The sequence below is a fragment of the Biomphalaria glabrata genome, chromosome 7 (genome assembly GCF_947242115.1).
Source record: "Biomphalaria glabrata chromosome 7, xgBioGlab47.1, whole genome shotgun sequence".
Taxonomy (NCBI): Eukaryota; Metazoa; Mollusca; class Gastropoda; family Planorbidae; genus Biomphalaria; species Biomphalaria glabrata.
Genome location: NC_074717.1, coordinates 32863014 through 32879964, shown reverse-complemented (window position 1 = coordinate 32879964; position 16951 = coordinate 32863014). Strand labels below are relative to the sequence as shown.

The window sequence follows — 16951 nt, the reverse complement described above, 5'->3', positions numbered from 1 at the left end:
ATAAGCTTGGTAAAAATAAACGTTTGTAAACTTTACGAATGAATAGCCAAACTATAACACAAAAAAACATGGTGGTGGTGGCCCCACGGGGGAGAGGGGGGGGGGAGAGAAAATGTATACATACTAGATAAGATCTACATTGGAATTGTATCAATTTTTTTTCTCCCTTAAGGTCCCCTTCAGTTTTCGTCGCTATGACAACCACTTGACAAATCTTAATTCCACCTCCGAAACCTAATTCTGTATGAATATTTAACATTAGCAATCTGCGAGAACGAGGCTAACGGCTATCTGGTGAATGAACTAACATTTCCGGGCAAGTGCTCTGCACTCTTTGGTCAGCATCTACCAATAAGTGACCAGCGCTTCATCCTCAAAGTTAGAGAGAAATAACTCTTTGATCAGAAGAGCTCTCCTCCCTTCCGCCGGCCAGAATCGTCTTCAGAGTCTCACGTCCATATCAGTCAGGTCAATAAAGTGACGGGCGTGTGGCTAGCTTCCCAAAGAGTTAATTACATGGTGCCTTTTCTCAAGCGCCACTCCCATGGACTTCTACCTCTATGACAATAGTGAATGGAATGGCAGTTGATGAACACGGTAGAACAACATCTTATATCATACATTTTAATGTATTCCTTGGCGTTTAAGGCGTCATTACTTGCTTTTTGAAATATAATTATGGATACTACCCACCAAGACATAATAAGTCTGTGGGATTAAAAATATTTTTACTAATGGTTTTTGTTTAGCTTTTAGCTATCTCAATTCGCTTTGATCAGGGGAGGGAAGAAGGGGGTATCATTGTGAATGTTTCAAGAGTCCTCAAGGGGACTAATCAACGTATACCACCACATGCCAGGTACGATTTCTTTCCCTTGTTCAAGATACCAAACAAAATAATTAATTACCAAAAGAAAAAAAAATTGGCAAAATTTCAGCATAATCCGAAATTGGGTGTGGGAGAAATAACGTGTACAAACCTTTACCACACAGACAGACAGACAGACAGAGATGATATAAGCTTTGTATTAATTGAAGAAGAGAACACACAATTTTTGTTTTAAAAAAAAACGTATCTAAGGAAAATAACAGCAAAATCAATGTCAGGAATAAGTTCCCTTTTTCTATATACAACAAAATTAATTAATGACCACTAATTGATCACATAATCGGTGAATTTTTTCTTACTGATGAATGTGTTGTCAACGGCTATAGATATTACCGCCAAATTTACCGCTCAGCCACCGCACCTGTTGATATAAGCTGTGAAATAAAAGGAGGGTGGGGGGTACCAGCCTTTTGTAGTTGTAAGTTGAACTTAATGATCTAGACGAGACCAAACTAAACAGATGCTACAATGTCAACTGGAAGTTGGTCGTTAGTTTCTCATGTGCTACAGGAGATTATGAAGACAGTATATCCATATAGTTTACAGAATCAGGATCTTGTGTAATCACGTGACATAGACCTGACACAACTACGTTCACTACCTTTAATAGGATTTTAATACATACAAACACACACACACACACACACACTGTGGTGCTGTTAAAGAACTAATTAATGCCACAGGGTATAACGAAAGCGATCACACGCACAAATAACATTTCTTTAACTTAGACATGCGGTGATGTGAATGTATGACTATAAATAGAAAAACAAACGTAGAGTGCGCGTGTGTAAGTGTAATTATGGTACGTGTGCTGGTAAGTGTATTTGTCTCGACTACGTTTTAAAAGTAAAAGTATAATCACCTATCTTTTTTTTTTTACTTAAAAGTCTTTAGCTGACCTTCGATCGATCATACGCACAAGTCACGTGACCAACACTACCAAGATCGGCAGACAGATCACAGTCCAAGCGACTGAACTATTAGTCCAAGCGACAGAACTAGGTCAAACAAGACCTAAACAGGTGAACAGCATCGGCCTCTACGGTGTACAAAGTACAACTGTGTGGCTGAGTGGCATAAACTTGTTGGCTAGCTTTAAAAGTCCTCGAGTTCGAACCCCGACTCAAGCTGCAGTTGTATGTTGAGCACCTGAAGGCAGCACGGAAACCTTTGACTTGCAAAAGACAAACCTTCGCCATGTTAACGAAATAAGTCAATCCAACCAAAACAGAGTTCCACTACGCTCCACAACACCTAGTGTTCTTTAATGGGATACCACAAAGTGATCAGGAAAGTTGATTTGAAACTTTCTCAACTTTCCAAGAGCATGTGAAGTGAAGTCGTTAGAGCGTGTTTTGGAAGACAATTTTAAGCTAGGTTTAAAAACGTTTAAACTTTCGTCTCTCTGTCTCCTTCTCATTACGTGGGAAGCTTGAACTTGGCTTGGTTAGGCTACCTATGAAAGTGGCTCGAGGTTCGAAACCCGACTCGGGCAGAGTTGTGTTAACTGAGGGCCTAAAGGCAGCACGGAAAACCTTCTCCCAGATAACCCCCCCCACACACACACACACACACACTGGTCCACAACTGAGATTTTATTTATTACTTTCACTTTTTTTCTATCTCTCAGTCTCTCTGTACTTCTTTCTCTCTCTCTCTCTCTCTCTTCCTTTCTCTCTTTCTCCCTCCCACACTCTCTCGCTTTCTCTCTCTCTCTCTCCTTCTCGCTCTCTATCGACATATGAGGGATTTTTTTGATTATGTAAAATAATATAGTCCTAGTTTTCATCGGCCTTCTATAACCGAATAACGCGTATTCCATAAATGATTGTCTGAAAGTCAATGTCCAAACTCTGAACGAAAGCGTAGGACAGAAAGTGTATGGAAAAGAGAATGTTTACACAGGTCTAGAAGCCGTCTGAAACGTATGCCATCTTTCTGCTTGCCCTCTACACTCTTGGTAAGTACTGCAATAGAGTTATCACAGAATAGAAAATGATGTGTTTCAAATAGAATTAGGGTTTCAAGGGGAGACTATGAGTAGTCGAGATGGATTGAACAAGAAAAAGGCCAGAATAAACCCCTTTTTGTCAGAGCTAACAGAGTGACCTCCCTTAATCAGAAGGAAATCGAACAGCGTCCACTCTTCCGGTGGTCCATCTCCTCAGACTCCAGGGTAAAAACAAAAAAAAAACAAAAAAAGATGTTGAACCACTTCTAGGAGCGCGTAAGGAGGTCAGTCTGAAAGTGTGTGTGTGTGTGTGTCTAAAGTGCTTTACTGTTTGAACTCTGGTCATCCGACTGACCAAGAGATTGTTAGGGCACATATCTGGAGAACGAAGGATCATAGCATTTAACTTGAAAGGGCGATCTGGAAGAACTAGAAAAATAGTTCTGAGAAATACTTTTATTCGAGTTTTAACAAGTATGTCGCCATGCGAGCTCTCTTCTACACATTCTAATGAGGCCAGTCTAGAGGCTTTAATTTAATTAAGAAAGCCTAGGTTACTTCAGGAAGTATTAAGTGTTTCTAAAGTAAAATACCCATTCGCTAAGTGCATATCTTCCCTTAAAATGTCCATATGTCCATACAAAAACAAAATCTAATAAAATACTCAGAAAGACACAAAGATAAAGGCACATTCATCGTAACATATGCTAGGACAAATTTGTACAAATGCTCCTTCTTCTCTAGTGGTATTAGAGCATGGAATGGGTTGCCAGAGCTAGCCAAGAAAACCAGTGACTTAACAGAATTTAAGTCATTGGTTAATATGCATGACTAAAGGCTTGACGCGTAGGACGTAATCATCTTCTTTTTTGAATTAATGCCTGTATTACGATATATAAGATAGGATAAGTTATGAAAACGCAACATACATTGTCAAGAAATTTATGTAACTGTTTTTCTAGAAATGACTTAGTCAAAAAGTAAATGTTTCTATGTACAAAGACTAAAAAGTAAACTAGCAATACTTCATAAAACACAAAACTATAATTGAAGAATTCAAAAGACACAAAGTAATCAAACGTTAAAAAAGACATAAAGATAAAAGAATATTTCATATTTCATAGGCTAGGACAAATTCACACAAGTTTACCTTTTTCCCTAGCACCATTAGAGCATGCAACAGGCTGCCGGAATATGCCAAGACAACCAATGACCAAGCAGAGTTTAATTCTCTAAGTACCATGCATGACTAGATGGACACTTGAATACACCTGGGACGTATTTATCTTCTGATTAGAAAGAGCGTCTGTAATGTATATTATAAGACAAAAGTCACGTGATGAAATAAACATGGCCAGCCAAACCAAAGCCACGTTCGTGACAGTTACTGCAACTCAATATAAAGTTGTTTAGCTGCTTAGACTAGATGTGCTCGGCCATCGTGTGCAGAGTGTACATACACCAACACACACACACACAAAACACGCGTTTGTCAACACGCTCTGTCACAAGCACATAAACAAACCCGTTACATTATTGACATAGACATCAGTCAATGCAAAGATAAATCACGCTGAATCTAGATAACTAATGGAGAGCTCTGTTCCTGTCTTTTTTTTTTCTTTTCACATCCGCCTTTTTCCCGTCTGTCCAGTTGACCTGGTCAACAAGAAAAGCTAATGGGCCCTGGGATCCGGGCCGACCTCCACGTTAATGGCTCCCCGGGTTCACTGCCAGGTACGTGCACTACTGTATGGACACATAGGACATTGGCTGTGGTGTTTCCCCGTTCCCAACTGTCTTCTGCTGGCTGGTCGAGTTTCTACGGACCTGTCACGTCCTAATGCTATGCTTATCAGAGAGATGGCAATCTCCATCCCAGAGATCAATATGTGGAAACTTGTCTTGAAATGACGTGCTCCAAGACGTTTTAATGGGAGGATCACGTCACTGCAATTTGTTTGAAATCCATAATTGCGTTTTTGAGCTGCCAACTATGTTTTATTTAATTGTATTTTTTTTACTGGACAGTTTTTTTTTCTGTATGGATATATATATAGGGCACTTTTTTTCTACGGAATGGTCAGAATAAAAACAATTTATAAGGTGTTGATGTTTAAAAAAACAACAACACACACACAAGACATCCTGCTGTGTACAAGACATCCGGCTGTGTACAAGACATCCGGCTGAGTACAAGTCATCCCGCTGAGTACAAGACATCCAGCCTGCCTCTTAAATCATTCAATCCAACGTCAGTCTGCTGCTCACATAACAGCGTTCATATTTAATCCCCTCCATTCTTATTTAACTGTAACACATCGGTCTCTTGATTCAAAAACAAAGTACTGTTTGAAATCAGGCGTCATTTTCATTTGACAGTGAAAGACAGCCTGTTCCACTTTCAAGAGAAAGTTTAAAAAAATAGGTTTCTATCTTCTCTATAGTTTACCATTTCACGCAAGAAAAAGAGAAAAATTCAAAAGAAAATAATAATAACAAGAAAAAACATTAAAAGGTACATTTTTAAAAATACAATACCTCTATTATACAACTTAAAATAAAATTAATATTTAAACAAGGTTACAAAAGACAGTTTGTGTGGAAACACAAACTCAAAATCGGCCCCCGAAGTGGTTCACCCTGGCAGGCTTCAATATTTTCAGAAAGAACATCCGAATGAAATTATATCAAAGACAAATGAGAGATAAGAATGGAGAAAGAAGGTTAACAGATCTTTTGTAGTGCCCTAAGGGTCCAGCAGATCAAAGGATAGGTAAAAGTGAATGTAAAGTTAGATGTGAACCTGGCCTAACTAGTTCCCCTTTCAGACCTTCCTTGTGGTCTATAGGGCAGTTGATGTAAAGTTCATCTGTTTTTGTGGCCTACGGTTAACGAGAGTGTCATGTAGCCAGAACAACGACCAACCGCCCTAACCCTAACCCCAACTAATGTCAGGTACCCATTAGAGCTGAGTGGACTCAGAGGCGCCCAAAGATTCCAAAGTTAAAAATCCCAGTCTTCACCAGGATTCGAACCCAGGACCCCCGGCTCGGAAGCCAAGCGCTTTACCGCTCAACCACCGCGCCTCCCCTGGCCTAAATGATGTCTTAAAATTTATATAATTTTTTGAAAAGGCTCAATCTCTTATTCGAATCCTAAAAAAAAATAAAAGATAAATAAAATATATATAAAAAAAAAATAAACAAATTTCCGCAACAAAAAATTAGTTTAGGAAAATGAAGTTTATAAGATTACTATTCGTTTTAAATTAGGTCTAACTTATAATGTATACTAATTAGCTTTTTCTCTTTAAAAAAATTCTTGCATAACTGATTTTAAAAATTAGATTTTTCATTTTCAGAAAAAAAAAAGTAGCCATTGCATCAGAACTTTGAATGGTCTAAAATATTGTGATGTCCGATTTTCAATATCTTTTCTAGTTTACGAGATCTAAACGGGACGGACGGACAGACGGACAGACATTTCACACAAAACTAATAGCGTCTTTTCCCCTTTCGGGGGCCGCTAAAAATTAGCTCTAGCCGGGTATCGAATTCGTGATTTGGACAGCTCCTTGTGCGAACGCTGCTTCCCATTACACCCATTACACCAGCGGACATTGCATAATGGAGTAATGATAGACATCTATATAGAACTAGATCTAGACTTCTGATTTAGAAATCTTAATATCTAGATATATTTCTAGCTTGGATAATCTATTATTAAACTTTAAAAAGCTACTTTAAATTTAATAAACAACTAATTTCTCGATACACAACTGTTGACTACGCCATGCTTTTTTTTTTTACTCCAAATTTAAATGTATTTATTTCTTTTTTATAATGAAAAATTATAACGGTCAAACTAAAGAATTTACCGTGTGGACAACGATATGTTAGAAAAATCATTAGAGCCGTTTTTGATATAAGCGTTCAGGTTCTGCCCACCCACCCTCCATGAAGTTGTGACTTGAATAGAGGTATTGTAAAAACCACGTGGAAATTCAAACAACAAACGGCATAAATTATATGGGTGTAACTTTAAGGGTCGTTTCAACGATAGGAAACTCAACAAACTGAAGAGTAAAAGGCAAATTTAGTCAATCATCAAACTCTTTCATTTTTTCCTTACACCCAGTTCAGCCGGCACTAGGGGCCGGAAGCTCTGCCTCTGGTACAGTGAACAATATAGTGCAGGATGGCTGGCTGCAGAGCAGAATCACATCCTTCTTGTTTTTTTATATATATAAAAATTAATTTTTATCATTCTTGGTCTTTTCTTCTCAACAGCACTACGCAATCTGACTACACTTGTTCTTGTAGTCATTAAAAACACAAGAGTCCATGACATTGAGCAAAAATAACTCGAAAAATGCCCTCGTAGTTGGACAAAGTAATAAAATATTTCAGAAATATAGACAATTAAAAAAAATAAACGTATCTTGGCCAGATTTTTTATTTTTTTGCGAACGTGCAGACTGCGATGTGCTCCCGTTAAATTTATTTGACTGTTCTGAATTTTTACCTAAAACTTGCATCAACACAAACACACACACACAGGCAGCCTTGATAGCCCCAGTAGGAGCGGGCAGAATCGAATTGTCGCGTTAATCTAATTAGAAGATTACAAGACTATTTTTAGCAATAGACGCCCCTTTCATACGCCCCTGGACCCACCTCCCGCCACTGCCTAGACCTAACAGAAATGTCTCTCCGCGAATATTTATCCGTCTGCACTGTAATGACACTCACGTATGCCTGTACATCCGAGAGATAAAATAGTCCTCAGGAAAGATAAGAGACATAAAGTACGAAGAATTGGATGCAATACAGATTTGTATCAACCAGAATTCCTTTTTTGAATTCCGCATTCTCTACGTGCAGCTTAGCCGAGCTCCTTTTGCATTTCTCAGCGAACTATTATGTTCTGGCATAGGTCTGATCAAATCATACAGCCTTGTGTTTAACTGAGTGAACTATTATGTTTTGACATAGGTCTGATCAAATCATACAGCCTTGGGTTTAACTGAGTGAACTATTATGTTCTGACATAGCTCTGATCAAATTATACAGCCTTGTGTTTAACTCAGTGAACTATTATGTTCTGACATAGGTCTGATCAAATCATACAGGCTTGTGTTTAACTGAGTGAAGTATTATGTTCTGGCATAGGTCTGATCAAATCATACAGCCTTGTGTTTAACTGAGTGAACTATTATGTTCTGACATAGGTCTGATCAAATCATACAGCCTTGTGTTTAACTCAGTGAACTATTATGTTCTGGCATAGGTCTGATCAAATCATACAGCCTTGTGTTTAACTCAGTGAACTATTATGTTCTGGCATAGGTCTGATCAAATCATACAGCCTTGTGTTTAACTCAGTGAACTATTATGTTCTGACATAGGTCTGATCAAATCATACAGCCTTGTGTTTAACTGAGTGAACTATTATGTTCTGGCATAGCTCTGATCAAATCATACAGTCTTGGGTTTAACTGAGTGAACTATTATGTTTTGACATAGCTCTGATCAAATCATACAGCCTTGTGTTTAACTGAGTGAACTATTATGTTCTGACATAGGTCTGATCAAATCATACAGCCTTGGGTTTAACTGAGTGAACTATTATGTTCTGGCATAGCTCTGATCAAATCATACAGCCTTGTGTTTAACTCAGTGAACTATTAAGTTCTGACATAGGTCTGATCAAATCATACAGCCTTGGGTTTAACTGAGTGAACTATTATGTTTTGACATAGTTCTAATCAAATCATACAGCCTTGTGTTTAAAGTAATAATAATAGTAATATCCTATCACGTAAACAAAGCTGAAATGGGCGGTATTGCTGCAGACAGGGCCGGACTTAGGGCACTGCAACGTATGCGGCAGCAGTGGGCCCCGCACTTTCATAGGCCCCGCGCTAACACTAGGTGTAAATTATTAAATTAAACCATTTTAACTTAACAGGGTTTCCGCTGCCTGACTTTCCAGGAGCTCCTGGAAATCTCCTAAAATTATTAAAATATCCTGAAAACAACAAAAACGTCCTTAAAAATAGACAAAATTGTCATTTTGGGGTGCCATTCAATATTGAAAACGCCAATCCTACTCGAGATTAAAAAAATGGCAATGTCAGCTTTCATTTAATAAGAATAATAAGGCGAATTTTAACCAAAACATTAAGTTCCAATTTACAGTAATAGTCAGTGGTATGTAAATATAGATCTAAATCTATCAAGATCTCATTAAAAAATCAAAAGCGATATTTTGCTAGTCGATAGTCAAAAAGCAGATCTGAATGTTTATCGGCTTATTGTAGATGGCTCGTAATTTAATTTGACCGTGATTTTGTAAAGTTTGAACAAAATGCAAAGACGTATTTATTTTCAAACCAAAAAAAATCTTAATTTTCACTTTTTATCCTTATCCCTATCCAGACCAGGCCCCGCGCAATCCGTTTCGCATAGGGCCCCGCAATCTGTAGGACCGGCCCTGGCTGCAGACCTGCCACATCGCCAGAACATTTCTCAGAGGACACTGTTCAAGAGACTACAAGGAATTTTGTTTCTCTCTAACGAAGCTTGATCCTGGCAGTGCCAGACAATAAAAATGTGTTCGTCTTGAACATAATAATAAAACTAATCTTTATTATCCATAAGGGAATCTGTCTTACGATTTGTGCCTTACACCAAACAAATAACATTATAACTATAAGAAACTAAAGTGTACATTCACACCAGACTCACTCATAATTTACATGTGAAAAGTTTATATCAGATTGTTTCTATTTAATTATTAGATTGCCAGAGGGAAAAGAGGAGTCTTTGTGTCTGTTTGTCTTTGCTATCGGTGTCTTGTATGGTAAAATCACAAAATCCTGACCCAGAGGGTGTTTTCTTATTTCTAAAATATTTTCAGCTTTAATACATCAGCACCTGGCTTTGACACATAACCTGATAAGAAAAGATAAGCCTCCTTTCTAGAAATACTTGCCACGAAAAGTTCAAAAGCAGTGGACAGTTAAATTGAATATAATGAATTTGATTTTCCTTCAACGAAGCTCGATCCTAGCAGTGCCAGAGAATGAAAAGGAATACATTTCCAAAACAATAATGATAAAAATATTTTTTTTTTCTACTGGAACTATCACGATACATTTGAAACACAGTAATCTCTTTATTTACCATTCATTTTAACATTCGGTTTAAATTCTTTAAGTAAAGCAAATACAGAAACATTTATAAAGAATGGAAAGCGATGGACAGAAAGAGTTAGTCAATGTAAGGAAACCTGAACGAAGAAAAGGAAGATAGTGAGCCAGTTTTAAAAAGAGACAAACTAAACGATGTCAAGGTTCGGGTAGATCACTCTTGCCTACTCAACAAATACAAACATTAGTTTGTGCTACAAGCGAAAGAATTATGACATTAGATTTTACAGGGATAAAAAAAGAGGGTGGGGGTAGTTATCACTCATTTCTATAGTATCTACAGCGAATACATCAAGAAAAGGCTAGTTACTGAAAGTTATATTCCCTTGATGGACATCTATAAAGGCATTATGTAATACAATTATAATGCTACTGGAATTAATTGAAGAAAAACGACAAGATCATATCTACTGTATATTTCTACGTTACCACTGACGCACTCTTTGATCTCTTAAGCAGTCCACTCATCAGCATAAAATATAGCACAGATGTTTCTTTTACCTCCTATGTGCTAACTAAGAATAGGATTTGACATACTCGCTACCAGACCACCGTTAATATAGAAAAAAACAAAAGTTTTTCTATCAAACCTTTGTATTTTATTTTTTTTCCCAAAAATGTAGCAGCCTACATATAAAAATATCACACAAATTCCGAATTTTTAAAGAATTTTTTTCTTTTTTCCCTAAGTCTACTTATTTTTAATATGCCTTACGTCATTTAACGCGGTCTAAATAAAATCAAAATCAATCCTAACAGCTTAGCATTAATAAGAAAAATCTAGTCTTTTTTTTTTTTCAATAGAGAGAGACAAAGAGAGAGAGAGAGAGCAAGGAATGGTACTTTGTAACACTGTCAAAAAAAAAAAAAGTTAATACTAATACATTAAAAAGATCAAATCTAGATCTGTTGTCATTTCGCTACATTTAAAAGGCATGATATAAACTATTACAATAATTGAAGAAATAAAACCTGATTGATATTTCTTTTCATTTTTTGAGCGAAATTCCAAAATAGATGTAGAAACTGGAACGAGAATGTGGAATTCAATTGGGGCCTTTTTTTTTCCCTCTAGGCCTAAAACTAATGGTATGAAGAAATGTATTCGGTGTCTATTACCGTACATTGCTCGCATTAACATTAAACGTATGTACCAGAGACACTAATTCAGTGGCTAAAAACGTCTATAACAGAGACACTAATTCAGTGGCTAAAAACGTCTATAACAGAGACACTAATTCAGTGGCTAAAAACGTCTATAACAGAGACACTAATTCAGTGGCTAAAAACGTCTATAACAGAGACACTAATTCAGTGGCTAAAAACGTCTATAACAGAGACACTAGTTCAGTGGCTAAAAACGTCTATAACAGAGACACTAATTCAGTGGCTAAAAACGTATATAACAGATACACTAATTCAGTGGCTAAAAATGTATATTAGGTTGCTCGCTAAAATGCGACACGTTTATTACAATTCAAAAAAAGAAAAGAAAGGAGTGTCCCGGCCATAATAAACAATATAAAGCCTGGGAACAAATTAACAGGCGAAACCGGTGTGTACTGCTAGTTTATTATAAGGTGTAAATACTAGACAACTGTAGCGATTTAAAAATATATATTATAATATATATATAGCCACATCGAGATCACAGCACAAAACTTTGAAATATGTTCATTCTATGATAAGCAGCTTTGTTGTTATCCAAAGAAAAATGGTAAAATACGTTTTATAATACGGTTCGATTTTTTAAAAATTAATTTTCGTAAAATAGCTTTAATCCTCGTGTCATTATTTCTTCAATGCAATCAGCTCCATGTCAAAATATTTAGATTAAAACCTATCATTCTGAAATCTAAAAACAGTGTTGATATTTGAATTCATGTATTTTTATATCAATTTTTTTTTTACATGACGTGAGAAATAATAAGCCGCATTGGTGGAGATTTTTTAGAAGATTATCAAATGATGGACTGGATTAGGGGAATGGAATTGAAAGAGGAGAAAAATAAAATCAAACAAACATTTCTTTATGGTCAACGTTCTGGTCAAGAAAGTGTTTCTCTTCGTTTCTAGATCAAGTGTATTCTGTGAGCTCCATCCAGTTCTGGGTCAGGGAATCCATAAGAGTGCAATTCATACTTTCACCCTTGAATTATACTCGCACTCCACCTTTGATTCCCAATGTAAAGGTTATATACACCTGAATCGTGTTATTTAAGATTACTTTAATACTTAAAAAGGATCCTAGGCAGACTCTGTCTACGTTAATGTGGCAAAATATAAAGGTCGAAGTAGCGCCTGGCTCTAAATTTGCAGAAGAATTACTACACTCTGGATGGCTGCCTAGTCGTGCAGTTTGCGCGCTGGACTGTCATTCGGACCTATCGATGGTCCCAGGTTCAAACCCTGCTCGCTCCCATCCCATAGTACAAGAAGAGAAAGCGATATTGAGAAATGTTGGAGCGCTAATAAGGTAACCTTAAAAAAAAAGTAAAAAGAGGAAGATTGGGAGATATTTAAATAAAAACAGACAAACTAAGCAATGTCAAGGGTATCCTATTTAAAGATTACTAATTTAAATAAAAACTGACAAACTAAGCAATGTCAAGGGTATCTTATCTTCTTATCTTATCTTATATAATACAGACGTTACTTCAAAAAAGAAGATGATTACGTCCTACGCGTGCGTCATGCATTTAGTCATGCATATTAACCAATGCCAAGTCACTGGTTTTCCTGGCTAGCTCAGGCAACCCATTCCATGCTCTAATAGCACTAGGGAAGAAGGAGTATTTGTACAAATTTGTCCTAGCATATGGGACGAGGAATGTGCCTTTATCTTTGTGTCTTTCAGAGTATTTTATTAAATTTTGTTTTTGTATTTGAAGATTATGGTTCAGTGTTTTATGTATGGTTGCTACTTTACTTTTGAGCCTTCTGCCCTGAAGGCTTTCTAAATTTAGTGATTTTATTAAAGGTGTTACTCTAGTCAAATGTGAATATTCGTTTGTTATGAATCGCACTGCTCTATTTTGTGTCTGTTCTAGTTTCTTAATGTTTTCTTGAGTTGAGGGGTCCCAAACGGAGGATGCATATTCTATTATTGGCCTAACCAAGGTATCCTATTTAATGATCACTCATTGAAATAAAAACTGACAAACTAAGCAATGTCAAGGTTATCCTATTTAAAGATCACTGTTGCCAACTGAACAATAACATTTACTTTGTGTAAAATGGAAAGAATCCGACAATTTTATTTCACAGCACTTACAAGAATAATGCACAAAACGTATCGTATTCTTTTTGAAATGAATAGAAAATCAACACTTCCGATATTCTGTACGCCGGATACACCAGTAAGCTAGCCATTTGTAACGATCTGCCGTTGATGGGAATCTCCATGACATTATTGAGATATTAGAGTTTAACATTGTTTTAAAACTATGATTTTGTTTTTAGATAAACGTTTGTAGATCTACGCAGGAACGTGACAGACTGAAGATAGCAGCAGTGTGATTTTGTTTTTCTAGTATTAATTTAACTGTTAGTGTTGAGTTAAATTTTCTTCTAATCAAAAGCTTTCAATAGCGCTATTTTAAGATATGAGCCCTGAGCTAAATGGTTATGGAAGATGCTGTAATAATGTCTCTGTATTGTATACAAATAGTTGTTTAAGCTAAAAAAAAAAAGACGAGTCGCTTATAAACTAAAGAACAAATCATTTTCCTTTTAAACGCTTCTCTTCCCAAAGGAGACTTATTAGAAAAACCTAGAATATAGGCCTACTTACTGACACAAACAATATTCATAACTCTTTTAACGAAAGAAAGAACACATTTTGGAACCTTTATTATTCCCCTTTATATTTAGCATACCACAGCATTGATACCGGAAATACAAAACTTTATTGGTGTACGATCTTTAAAAAATAAATTTATTACAAATTACAGGAAGAGGAAAAGAGTTATGAAAATAAAGTCCGAAAGCCTGCTATTGCATTATTGTGATGGTTTACTCAAAGGAAGAACCAATTGGTATTTTTCGTTTCGTTTCTTGGTTAGCCCTCGCTATTCAAGAGTGAATCCAGCAAGCGAGTGCTACTTGTATTCGCCAATTACTTACTGAGCAAATATCTCGGAGATCCAATTAGTTGTGCTGTGACCTCAGCGATAAGACCCTGAGCTCTGCAAGAGTCTGGCCATGACAACTGTCACTTATGCCACTGGGAATGGCAGGAGTAGATAAAAGAAGACCCGGCTTGCTCTTTGAGAGAGTGAGATTGGTAACACGAGTTTAATAATGATAAAAATTGGTATTTGAAATTACTAAGGATACTTTCAGGGACATTTTTTATAAGTTCATGAAAAATAAAAAGGTTCGAACCCCCGTCACTCACTGACAAATGTAGAATAAGAGAGTGGTCGATTGGCAAGAAACTTATTTGTAAAATTGTGCTTACAAGAAAGCACTGACCTACATCTCAACGTTGTTCAATTATTGAACTAATTATTAATATTGCGTTGTTGTTTTTTTAGTATTATGAGTTCTTTTTTTTTTTAATATTATTTATTACGCTGCCGCAGGTGAAAAGCTCACAAATAAGTGTGGAATATTTTAATTAGAAACTAAATCCTGAATCCAAAATCCAAATGTAAAGAATGTTTAGTATGTGTCTATTCAAGACCAGATTTACGACAAAAAAAAGAATGTTTAGAAGGTGTCTCATCAAGATCAGTATTACAACACCATAGGGACAAAGATTTCCAAAACATTCAGAAAATATGTGTGTAAACAAATAAATGTATGTTAACTAAAAGAAACTAAAGGAAATAAGATGACAAGCTCTCTGTTTCTTTCTTTCGCAGAAAATCCTGCAGGGTGCCTTCACTTAGGCCTACTAAACTCCGGCTCTGTACAGTCTAATATATGTCTAGTAGGGCTATTTATTTAGAGTATCTAGTACTTCTAGTAGGTCTATGTGTTTAGAGTGTCTAGTAGGCCTACTTCTAGTAGGCCTACGTGTTTGGTGTCTAGTACTTCTAGTAGGCCTATGTATTTAGAGTAACTAGTAGGCCTACTTCTAGTAGACCTATGTATTTAGAGTTTCTAGTACCTCTAGTAGGCCTATGTGAATGAATAAATGAATGATTGAATGAAAGGGTTGAATCTGTGTAAGAGCTGAAAGAAAACATTATCGTAAGAGTATTTTTTTTAAAAAGAAAAGCATATATTCTAGGTACATAGAACTTGAATCAGCCTGAGACATGTTGAGTCAGCTAGAAAACTAAAGACTTAGCAGAGTTTACGTCTCTTATTAACAATAAAAATAAGGCTTGTCTTCGAGTCCGAAGTGAGGAATGCAGTATTTCTCGTGGCTACGCAGTCCCAGCTCTGACCTAAATATTTTGCCACATCCACGGCAAACATAACAATTGTCCGCCGGTGTTCGACTAAGATTTTCATTTCGCAGTCTTTCGTCGGCAGCGGATTTTCTTATGAATGAACAAGCAGAACTAGACTGACACATGGATACGCGTAGGAAGTAATTATCTTCTCATTTGAAGTAAAGTCTATAATCTATAAGAAGATACGATTTTACAAGAGTAATTTCGTTATCAAAATAACGAGGCAACACCTTTGTGGCTAGTCATTGGTTTACCAACACTATACTACTATAGGCCTATATAGTGGCATATATGCTTGTCCTTGATTTCAATAGATCCTATAGTATCATTCACCTTGGCCTATATTTATCAATGTGTCTGAACGCTATAACATAACAATGAGAACAAGGAAAAAGAAGAAATAAAAAGAAATAAGATAGTATAGTATACAAATTAAGAGCATTATCTTATTAATAATCAACTGTGAAGGAAAGTGGAGATAATTTTCCTTCCTTATTTTTTTTTAATACGTAGCAGACGTTCCTTCAAAAAAGATTGCTAAATCTGGACACACTTCTTAGCCCAATCCGCATTTCTATAGTAGCCTACATCAAGGGATAGGATTCGAACTCGGGACCATTGTGACGATTCGACAGTCCGAAGCACGCTTTTCACTCTCACAAATGGGTTGCATCTTGACAATGACTTAATAAATAAGAATTAAACTGGATACATCTGGACGACTAGATGTGGATTATATCTAGATCTAGATCTCTAATAATAATAATAATAAGGCTAGTCTTGGAGTCGGAAGATTAGTGAGGATCTCTATAGATAAATATATCGGTTATGACTAAAAAAAAAAAGTTATGTTGTTTAAATCTTTTTTTTTAAGTATGTCTTATAATCTTAATTAATTTTTACTTTTTTTCCCCCTAGAATCTAGATTCATCATATTTTTAATTTATTTTTTATGTAATATTTTATTTTAAATATATATGTCTATAATGTCTTGATCTAAATCTGCTATATTTTAAACAGATCTGTCTTGATCTAAATATATATATATATATATATATATATATATATTCAAAATCAAATCATCTGAATAATGATCTTTTTCTGAAAATGATGGTGATATAGAGATTAGTAGACTTAGTGGCAATGTCTATATATCTATAGCATATTACTCTAAAAAAGGGGGGGGGGTGCAAATTTTATTTTGAAAAAACAATAAACTGGTTTGTGGAAGAAACGAAACAAAATTAAACTAACCTCCATCATAAATTTCCTAAGAATATAAATCTTTCCGATGGGTTCCACTTATCCTTCTGTGCTCTACTGTCACCAAGCAAAAGGTAAACAATGGAACCTATTACCTCCACTCTCAGAGATGAAGATGCGAATAACAAATGAATGTTTAAATTCAGAGGAGTGAGTAGTCAAGTCGCTCACACATAAAAACTTGGATTAGCGCCATCTGTTGAGTTTGGAACCCGGTCGAT

At 36.0% G+C, this 16951-nt stretch overlaps 1 protein-coding gene across 2 annotated transcripts in view; it reads right to left on the bottom strand.

The window, feature by feature from the left end:
* The window catches only part of LOC106069288 (uncharacterized), a 161328-nt gene extending 144400 nt beyond the window's left edge, over positions 1-16928 (bottom strand). The window contains exon 1 of one of the 2 annotated variants that reach the window (XM_056035424.1): positions 16722-16928. In XM_056035424.1, the coding sequence (XP_055891399.1) occupies positions 16722-16730 (9 nt within the window). In that variant the 5' untranslated portion in view covers positions 16731-16928. Of the gene's footprint in view, positions 1-3993; positions 4152-16721 lie in introns of those variants that run through there. The other variant, XM_056035423.1, reaches the window with a different exon arrangement.
* Between the last annotated feature and the right edge of the window lie 23 nt (positions 16929-16951).